This window comes from Macrotis lagotis, chromosome 6 (assembly GCF_037893015.1).
Source record: "Macrotis lagotis isolate mMagLag1 chromosome 6, bilby.v1.9.chrom.fasta, whole genome shotgun sequence".
Taxonomy (NCBI): Eukaryota; Metazoa; Chordata; class Mammalia; order Peramelemorphia; family Peramelidae; genus Macrotis; species Macrotis lagotis.
In genome coordinates this window covers 47,094,088-47,104,535 of record NC_133663.1, presented here as the reverse complement: position 1 = coordinate 47,104,535, position 10,448 = coordinate 47,094,088, and the positions used below count along the sequence as shown (strand labels likewise).

General features: G+C 42.4%; 1 protein-coding gene across 3 annotated transcripts in view; it reads left to right on the top strand.

Annotated features, from left to right (window-relative positions):
* Positions 1–689: 689 nt before the first annotated feature.
* The window catches only part of HPS3 (HPS3 biogenesis of lysosomal organelles complex 2 subunit 1), a 47,787-nt gene continuing 38,028 nt past the window's right edge, over positions 690–10,448 (top strand). The window contains exons 1-5 of one of the 3 annotated variants that reach the window (XM_074191110.1): positions 690–939; positions 5,871–6,374; positions 7,293–7,479; positions 7,567–7,670; positions 9,802–9,994. In XM_074191110.1, the coding sequence (XP_074047211.1) occupies positions 717–939; positions 5,871–6,374; positions 7,293–7,479; positions 7,567–7,670; positions 9,802–9,994 (1,211 nt within the window). In that variant the 5' untranslated portion in view covers positions 690–716. Of the gene's footprint in view, positions 940–1,065; positions 1,810–5,870; positions 6,375–7,292; positions 7,480–7,566; positions 7,671–9,801; positions 9,995–10,448 lie in introns of those variants that run through there. The other 2 variants (XM_074191112.1, XM_074191111.1) reach the window with 2 other exon arrangements.

Here is a 10,448-nt window from a genome sequence, read left to right as displayed (position 1 = left end):
ATATATGTTTCTGTATGTCCATGTAAATATGTAGATATACATGTATTCAGATAGATGGATGGGGTGATGCACCTATCATTAGTTCATATGTGTTTCTATATGTACATGTAAATACATAGATATATATGTATTCAGATGGATGGGGTGATGCACCTATCATTAGTTCATATGTTTCTATATGTCCATGTAAATACATAGATCTATCTGTATTCAGGTAGATGGGACAATGGCTGGAGTGATACCTGTCTATACACGCACGTATGCGGATGGCTAGCTGGGACAAGTTGTAGGATACACTGTGTTTCTCTCTGCAGGTGGCTCCCCTCCCCTCCCCCTCGGTTTCCTTCCCCGTCTCCCCCACCCCGTCTGTCCCTCCCCTCCCCCAGTCTCCTCTGCCTCCCCCTCCCCTCCCTCCCGGCGCTGCTGGCGGGGCCGAGCCCGTGGGCAGGTGCCCGGGGGGCCGCGGGCGGGGCGGGCGCGGGGCGCCTGCGGCCGGGGTCGGGCGCGGCGGTCTCTTTAAAGGAGGGGGTGTGCGCGGGCCCGGGGCCACGTGACGCGGCCGGCAGCTCGCGGAAGCGGGCGCTGGGCAGCGGCGGCGGCGGGTGGCTGGGCCGGGCGGCCCGGCGGCCCCGCGGCCCCCTCGGCCCCCTCGGCCCCCTCGGCCCCCTCGGCCCCCTCGGCCCCCTCGGCCCCCGCGGCCCCGCGGCCCCGCGGCCATGGTGCGGGTGTACAACCTGCACCCGTTCGGCTCGCAGCGCGTGGTGCGCTGCCGCCAGGAGCCGGAGCGCGTGTGCTGCGGCGGGCGGGACGCGCTCTTCGTGGCGGCGGGCTGCAAGGTGGAGGCGTTCTCGGTGGAGCCGCGCGCCCCGGAGCCGGCGCTGCCGCGCTGCTGCTTCTCCACGCTGGGCCCGGTGCGCCGCCTGAGCTACAGCGAGCCGGGTAAGTGGGCCCGGCCCGGCCCGGCCCCCAGCCCCGCGGCCGGCCTCGGCCCCCCCCGGCCCCCAGCCCCGCGGCCGGCCTCGCCCCCCAGCCCCGCGGCCGGCCCGGCCCGGGCCGGTGAACGGGCGGCCACGTGACCCAAGTGTCCTTCCCCGGCCCCACCCCCGCCGGCCCCGGGAGCGGAGGGTTAATTGGCTACTTTGTAGCGGGAGCCAGCCCCGGCCGCCGCCCCTCCCCCAAGGTGGATGCTCTCCCTGCCCCTTAGTGACCTCCACCAGCCCGTGACCTTGGCTAAGTCACTGAACCCCCGGCGGCCACCGAATCCAGAAGGCTCTGGAAGGGGAAAGGGAGGCCCCCGCAGAGATGCAGGTCATGTGCGTCCCACAGCATCCCCCGCGGCACCGGCCTCAAGAGTGAAGGACAAACAGCAAATGACCGAGTGACCCTAGCGGACCCCGCCACTGGGACTGCGACGCCAGCGTGGTGGGCAGACACTTAGTCTGCGGAGAACTCGGGGAATGAGAGCCGAAGGCCTGAAGTCATCCGTGCCGAGAAAGAAGCAGGGTGCCGCGGGTGTGGCTCCCAGAAGGCCAAGGCCAAGGTCACAGGCAGTGAATTGGATTTGAGTGAGGGAGGTGTGCTGGCACCAGCCCCACTCTCTCCTCCGGGGCCCGTCCGGGGCCACGCCAGTGCCACAGCCGAGCTAGCCCGAGATGTGAGGCAATCAGGCCTGAGGGATGTGAGTCTGACACGAGATTTGAACTCGGGCCCTCCAGTTCGCCGGGGTTGAGGTTCTGCACCACCTAGCGACGTCCGCCAGACACAGTGGAGCACTGTTGGCTCACAGACGTTGCTTTTGATGGACCTGGGGTGCGCCCTCTTCTTAACCCTCTTCCACTTTCACTTCTCTTCAATCAGAACTTTCATCCTGTTGTACTTTCCTCTTCCTTGAATAAGTCCTCCAGTGAAAACCTGTTTTCTCATATTCCTCCCCAGAAATATAAAGATCCTCACATCTGGGGCAGCCAGGTGGCGCAGTGGATAGAGCACCGGCCCTGCAGTCAGGAGGACTGGGGTTCAAATCCGACCTCAGACACTTAATAATGACCTACCTGTGTGGCCTTGGGCAAGCCACTTAACCCCGTTTGCCTTGCAAAAAAAACTTAAAAAAATTTATATGGGGACTTTACATTTTTTCCTACTTCCATTTTCAAAGGTTACCCACTCGCCAATTGCTTCCTAAAGTCTGACGAGATCTTTTTGGATCATTTATCTCAGTCCTTGATAAAAGGCACAAGGCCCACTGGGTCTTTCCATCAGAGTTAATGGAAATAAAGATAAATGCTAAATAAAAATTAATTTAACAAAAAGCTAAATAGAAATAAAGTTAAGTGTTAGGCCCTTAAAAATGTCCATTGGTTCCATTTATTGAACCAAATGGTACCATCTTGTTGTCTCCATCTATCTTGTTTACAACTAGAACATCGGGGACTTTACCAAATAATTTGCTGACAGCTAAGTATAGTCTGTGGGTATAGTATTCCTCTAATTTGTCCATCTAAAAATTTCTTGGTTGAGAAAAGAATTGAGTTTAGCCTAACCTAATCACAATGAAGTAGTGCTGACTTTTATGTTTAGTGTTTGCCCTTATAAACATTCACAAACCATAATGTATTTTAGAATTTTGCTAGGAGTAGAAGTCAAATTTGTTACCTCATAGGTGAAAGACTGTCATCCTCTTCCCTTTAAAAAAAAAAATCAAAGCAGTATTGGTTCTTTCTAGTTCTGGACATGATTATGGTCCTCTAAGGTATTTTAGATTACTGGTAGTTATTCAGCCGTGCATCTACCAATCTCTTCAGTACCTTAGAAAGTCACTCATCCAAGTGATCCATACTCATTGAGATGTCCTGATTCATATTTCTCTCTCTCTCTCTCTCTCTCTCTCTCTCTCTCTCTCTCTCTCTCCTCATTTATTGTTTCCATAAAATTCATGAATTATACTTATTTTAACCTTCTTAGACAAAACACCAACAAGGATTTATTATGTGCCAATTTTTGGTGAGCTTTGTGGGTAGCAAAGTTAAAAGTGAAAGTGTCTTGGGCAGCTCTTACATATATTTATTAATTTATGAAAATAAATTTATTGCATTTAGAAAAATTTATAAAAATAAGGGGATTAGAAAAGGCTTTAATGCAGGTGATGAATGAGCTGAGCTTTGAGGGAAACTAGGAATTTTAAGGATAAAAATGACTTGTACAAAGAAATGTTCTGCTGTCCAGCAGAGGCCAGGTTAACTGGATCATAGAGTGCTTGAAGGGCAGTGTTGTATAATAATATTTATGTAGTCCTTTGATGATTGCAAAGTGTTTTCCATGTTATTTGGTTTGATCCTGGCAAAAAAGTACTGTTATTCTCATTTTGAATATGGGGAAACCGAGGCAGAGAGAGCAGCTAGGTGACTAGTCCAGGGTCACCCAGCTGATATGTGGGGCAAGATCTGAACTCAGGTCTTCCTCACTTCTAAGTCCAGAGTTCTCTCCACACAACCTCGTCAAGTTAACAGAAATATATGTTAGAAAAAAATAGTTGAACTCCATCATGATAAAATTATAGAGTTTTAGCTGAGCAAGACCTCAGGCAACATCTATCTAATCCACCCCCTTAATTTTTCAGATGAGAAACCAAAACCCCCAAACTCACTAAACATGTCACCAACAGTGACCTGATGATAAAGAAACTCTGAGGAATGATGGAAGGAAGGGAAATGAGTCCTTTTTTTTTCTACCCAGGAGATAATTATTTATAGCATATAGGGTGATAGTTTTTGCTGCTTTAAATTTCTCTGGTGACAAAAAGGACATAGTATGGTTTGCCTCAGGGGCCAGAATGAATTCACTGATACTGGTGACTTGTGTCCTTGATCTTAGAAGAATTGGAATATCTTATTCTTCTTTTCATCACTTAAGCAGTGAGGTCTTATCTGTTGCTTGAAAGGAGTGTGTTTGTGGAGAGGGGGGTGTATACACACGTATGCCATTTTATACATTTACATATACATGTAAATTATAAATCTTGCAGCACAATAGAAATGCTATTATCATTATTGTGATTCTTCCATTTACAGCTGAGGGACCAAATGCAGCAACTGATGCAAAAATATAATTTTACTTTGAAATAAAAATTTTCCATCCTATTTTTCTCCCTTTTTTGTTTTATGTATTAAAAATGCAATATCAATTGATGCAGCATAGTCTTTTAAGGAATTCCTAAACTCTGGTCCTTCTAGTGTTAATAATAAAAAAATTTGTTAAATAAGCTATTTGGTTTAAGAGTAAACATGGATAATCCTGGTATTTCTTGGTGATTCATGGATGGTAGCTGCTTGAAAGACTTCAGGCATAGCCTATAAATTTTGGTGGGGGATAAACAAATTTCCTTAAATAATCACTTTTCTTTTTTTCTTTTCTTTAAAGAAAAGAGAATTAAAAAAATTTAATATAAATTTATTTTTCCAACTATATATTACATTCCAATTACATGCAAAGATAATTTTCAGCATTCTTTTTTTTGTAAGATTTTGAATTCTACATTTTTCTCCTTCTCTTCCTTCCCTCCCCCATCCCTTGGACAGTGGGTAATCTGATATAGAAATAGCCACTTTTCTTTATTTTTGAAATATGTTTTGCTTTCCTGATGTTTTTTTTAAGACTTGTAATTTTGTATTATTTCTTCTGTTACTCATGAAGATGTGATATTTTGAAATGAGATTCCCATGATTCCTGCCAATTTTTTCACTTTACACTTGCCTTTAATATGTCACATAAGTACTAAAAAACCAAAAGGGGCGGGAGTAGGAAAGGAGAAAGATGATTATTTTTCCACTTATAAATCCAGGACCAGAGCATTATTGACTAAGGAAAAAATGAAAATTGATCATGTGCATGAATATTTCATTACAGATAATTTATACTCTTAATATTCCATAATTGCATACCTGTATCTGATTTAATAAAAAAAATATGCTTCACGGGAACAAAAAAATGAGGAACCTCACATTGAGATAAACTTGATTTAATTTCTTTAAAATTTTCTTCTTTAACCACTCTTCCAATTATGTTCAGTAATTTTCCTTCCTCCCTAAAGAAAGAGACTCATGCCCCTCTCCCCACCCCAAACACAATATCTTTTAATAGTTGTTGCATATGTGTATAGTGAATAGAGTACTGAGCTTGAATTTTGGGAAAAAGTGGGTTCAAATCCTTCACCTCTATCATTTCTTGACTACTGTGAGCTTGGACAAATCTCTGAACACTCTGTGGCTCAGGAATTGTCTATAATGAGGGAGGGGGGGCTGTTTTTCTGCCAAGGGCCATTTGGATATTTGTAGCATCATTTGAGGGCTCTGTGTGGTCAAAAATTTAATCAATTCATCCTGAAAAAGTTCCTAGTTTGTTTTTTTAGGATTTTGCAAGGCAAATGGGGTTAAGTGGCTTGCCCAAGGCCACACAGCTAGGTAATTATTAAGTGTCTGAGACTGGATTTGAACCCAGGTACTCCTGACTCCAGGGCTGGTGCTTTATCACCGCGCCACCTAGCCACCCCAAGGCTCCTGGTTTTTTATTGAATTTTGAGCCCCACTTGGTACCTTGGCAGCACCAGATCAGTGCTTCCCAAGGACCAGAGGTTCCCACTCCTGGCCCAGACCAGATAACCAAGATACTATTTTGAATTCTAAACGAACTTAGAGTCCATTAAATCCAAATCCATTAGTTATAAATGAAGAAACTGAGACCCATAGATAACGGTAGATATGTGTGAAGTTCCCTGTGATGCTTTGATCACTGATCCTTCCTATTTCATATGCAGTTAATGTGCTTCCAAATGGTAGGTTCTAAAGAAATTCCTTTCCTTTCTTTTTCTGCCCCAGGAGATTACTTAGCGACAATTGAGGAGAAAAACAAAGCAACCTTCCTTCGGGCCTATGTGAACTGGAGAAGCAGGACCACAGAAAATTCTCGCGTGTGTATTCGCATGGTGGGGCACCTCGTGGAGGGCTGCTTCCGGGAAGAAACCTCCAAAGACCAGATGTCCATCATTGAGTTCCCTCTGTCTGAGCCCCCACTCTGCATCTCTTGCTGCCCAGTGACAGGAGATCTTCTCGTCGGCTGCATCAATAAACTGGTGCTGTTCAGTTTAAAATGGCAGGTCATCAATGAAGACTTCTCCATGTTGGACTTTGATCGCTCCCTAGTTGTACATATAGAGAGTATTATCCCTGTAGAAATTTCATTTTGTGCTGAATATATGGCAGTTATGACGGATCTGGAAGTATTAATCCTGCAGTTGGAGTCTGCTCCTAAAGACAAAGCGAACATTGATTCCTCCCCACCAACAAAGATCCCCCCAGCTAGACAAGCTGACACTGAGGCTGGTAAATGTGGAATTTAGCTTGTTTTGACCTTCAGAGAAAAGTCAGTACTGGGTGTCCTTCCAGGATGAATCTTTCTGCTATGCGACTATCACTTGGCCTAAATTTTTTTTTGCTTATACAATTTCCTTGTCAGGGTTAATTCCATCTATGTTCCCTATAGAAGCTTTTTGTGATGTGGGTGGGGCTGGCAAACAAACAAGACAGATGTATCTGGAATCATTTTGAAAAGTGTAAAATACCATAGAATTGAAATGTGACATTATTCATCATTATTATTAATAATAGTAGCATGTTTGTATTGGAACAGCAGTGATCCCTTTAAGAGTCATCATCATAATGACTAGCATTTATGTAGTTCTTTTATGTTTGTAAAACACTTTAGAAATATTATTTTATCTTAGCAACTACCCCCAGAGGTAGATGCTATTACATTTACAGTTGAGAAAACTGAGGTAAATGTGGATTAAGTGACTTGCCTTGGGTCACACAGCTAGGAATTGTCTGAGGTGGAATTTAAACTCAATTCTTTCTGACTCCAGATTCAATGGTATATGTATCATGCCTCCTTTTTATTAAAAAAATTAAAAAACTATTTAGGTAGATGTATTTAGTAATACTGTGCAATACAGCACCAATTTTTAAATCACTGATGGAATCTTGTGAGCTATTATGATAAGAGTGAAAAGAAGATGAGAGTCAGAGTCAGGAGACACCAAGATGTCTCTGGTATTTTTCTAGCCAGAAGAGTCCCTGAACAGAACCTCAGTTTCCTTACCTGAAATTCCTATAAAAGGTTTTGTTTAAATCTCAAAGTGTGTGTGAACATCAGCTGTATCTATTGTTCTTAAGTCAGTTTATCTGGAAATTTTCCATTTGGAGCTGCTTGCTGCCTTTACTCTTCAAAGCTTATTTTGACAGGCAAAAAGAGTGATGATTATACACTATCAGCTCCTCAACTTGAGCCGGAGGATTTTGTTATCTGTCCGAAGCCCACAGAGCTCCTTGGTGAAGTGAGCAGACAGTCTGGGCTATCAGTTACTTTGGAATCAATGGAGATAAATGATAAAAAAGCCAGTCCTTCCCAAATACATTCCATCCTGTACAGGTATAAGACCCTATTCATGCTTCAACTCGAGATATTTTGTAAGTGGAAAATTGAGCAGCAATGAATTGCTTCTTTTTTCTCCCTTAGACGTTTTGCGCCTGATGTGTCTTCCTATGTCTTTTCTGATGACACCAAGTTGCATTCACTCCAGTTATTGCCTATTTACCAAACAGGTCAGCCTGAAAGTGTAGGTAAGTGCTCATGGGTGGAAAGCACAGAAGACTTGAGTTTGAGTGTTTCATTCTGCTGAATGCTGGGACACAAGTCCAACATGTGAAACAATCCCTGTTTACAAGGCGCAGTTTTCATTCCAAGACACATTGACCTTATCTCTCTTTCCTATTTCCTTAGCTCTCATCTTCCATTTGATAATCTAAGTCAGGTCAGCACACAAGACTGCTGGGCTAGATTCAACCCATTGTAAACCAGTCTTAGTCTTGGGTTATGCCAAAACAGACTGCAGATTTGTTGGTTTACAACCTTCATTCAGTGGACAAGAGGTCCTACAATTCAACATTAAGGAGAATGGATTAAGTATCATTAGAAAAGTATTTAGGAAGTTCACTTTCGAAGGTTGCTTGGGAAGTGGGGTTGGAGGCAGATCATATTACAGAATTCAGAACTGATTGGGACATCATGTTCCAGTTTAACCCATATCCCAAAAGGGATCACCACTGCAGTAATTCAGATAACTCGTCATCCAGTTCGAAGGCTTTTGGTAAAGGGAAGCTGTGACTTAATAAGGACCCACTCTTTGTAAAGATAGGGATTGCACCTGTGATTTCATTGGCATTGGAAACCTCCTTAGATGAGCAAACTCCTTCTTTCTCAGTGCAGGTCAGTCTCTTTTCTCAACTTGGAGTCTCTGAGAGCTCTAGGAACTCTCAAGTTATGTCCAAGTTATGTATTCAAGTTAACTCTCTAGTCACTATGCCACACAAATAATTAATATTATTTTAACTAATATTTATATAGTACTCTCAGGTTTGCAGAGTACTTTATATATCTGTTATCTCATTTGATTGGTATCATTTAGATTGGTAGAAAGTTGGCCAGGATTTAGGGCTAGGGAGTAGAGAAGATAGTATTTCAAGAGCCTAAAATGTTATGAGTTCCTTTTACTTTGAGATGATCATGTATGAACTTTAAAAAAAAAACAAAACCAAGAACAAAGCATATCCCTGACAGAGAGTGTAGTCAAACTGTTTGAGTATTTCATGAATCCTCAGTGGTACTATATGTTTTGATGTATGATAGAAATCACAGCCAAATCAAATGGGAAGGTCATAGTGAAGACGGTGATTTGTAAAATGGGCCCTTCTTCCTCTAAGTTTCTTTCATTGTGTGTCGTCATGTGGGTACCTCCCAAATCTGATACCTGCAAATTAACACTGGTCAGCAAAGCCTTAAGGTCAACCCAGACATGCTTAATGTATTTGCATTTTCCATAATCCAAGTATTTTATGTTCTGTGTTTCTTTCTTTCCCTTGTTTGGGCATAAACTTTTCCCTATCCATAGATCTGACAGATAATTTCTTCTTTGCTCTTCTAATTAGTTATCGACGTCCCATTTTATGTATAAGTTCTATTTTCATTTCAGGCTTATCTTGCTTAATACATGGTACAGGATGCTGCTCTATATACCTTATTTTGGCCAGATTGGTTTCCAGTTTTTCCTCAACAATTTTTGTGAAACAGTAAACCAACCCCAGTAGCTGGGGTCTTTGAGCTTATAGAACAGCAAGCTATTATATTAGTTCCTTTTTATTGATGTTTAGATCTAATTTTTTTTAACGAATATCAGATCATTTTGATAATTGCTTCTTTGAAATAGAGTTAAATAGTTGGTCCTGCTAAAGACTCTTCTTCTTCACTTTTTTTTTTCATTTTTTCTCTTGGGATTTTTCCCTTTTTATTTCTCCTGATAAATCATATATCTCATTCTGGTTTTTTTGGCAACTCTAAAGAGGATCATGAAGCAGCCCTTTCCAAAGGTCATCCTTCTTAATATTTTTCTGTCTCTCTTGATAAGATTATGTATAATGTTTTTATTATTTGCATTATAAACACAAATACTGTTTAAATCTCCAGTACCTTGCTCATGATGTGTACTTTGTACTTTGTTATTTGTTGAATAAATGAGGGCTATGCTTTGTACAAAATTTTCCTCTTGTGATTTAGAGGTGGACTTAAAAGAGTCATAAAGTCAGGGGTAGGAAAGAAGGGAAGCGGTGAGTGGGTCTGAATTTATTCACGGAATGTCTCTGAATGTATCAGCAAGGACACAAGATTCAGAGTAATACTATTTTCTTTTTAATGCAGGTGCTGATATTGCTGATGGGAAGAGTTCTCCTCAGGAGAAAGAGTTACTAAGCCTCTTCTGTTTTTTCTCCTTACCTCATATTGGGTATCTCTATATGGCTGTTAAATCAGTGGAATTAGTGTCAGTCTACCGATATCCAGAGAAATCTCAGCAGGCCGTTCTCACCCCACAATTCCTACATGTCATCACAAGGTATAGATTGCTTGTTGGGCTTTCTCTGCCCCTTGCCCTTTCCTCCTCATGCTTTGTCAATGATGCCTCTTAGAACATTGTAAAATTGCTACTACTGAGTATTCACACAAGGAAGGGATATTTTCCAGACCTCTGATTTGTTGGATATGGGGAACTCTCTAGTGAGGAAACTCCAATGCAGATTGGCAGCTAGCCTTTCAGTTTATAGTTTTAAAAAGTAGCCTTGAATACCAAGAGCCTAAATGACTTACCCATGATTACAGGGCCAGTATTGAATTTGCATTGACTTGAACCTAGGTCGTCTTCTCTGTGAGGCCAATTCTCTATTCCCTATATCATGCTGCCTTCCTTAATGCCTAATAAATTATGTATCATCTTAAATAAATATTTCATATTTATCTTTTCCAGGCTACATTTAATGACTCATTGTTGTCTTTTTCCAGACCAGTGCTTT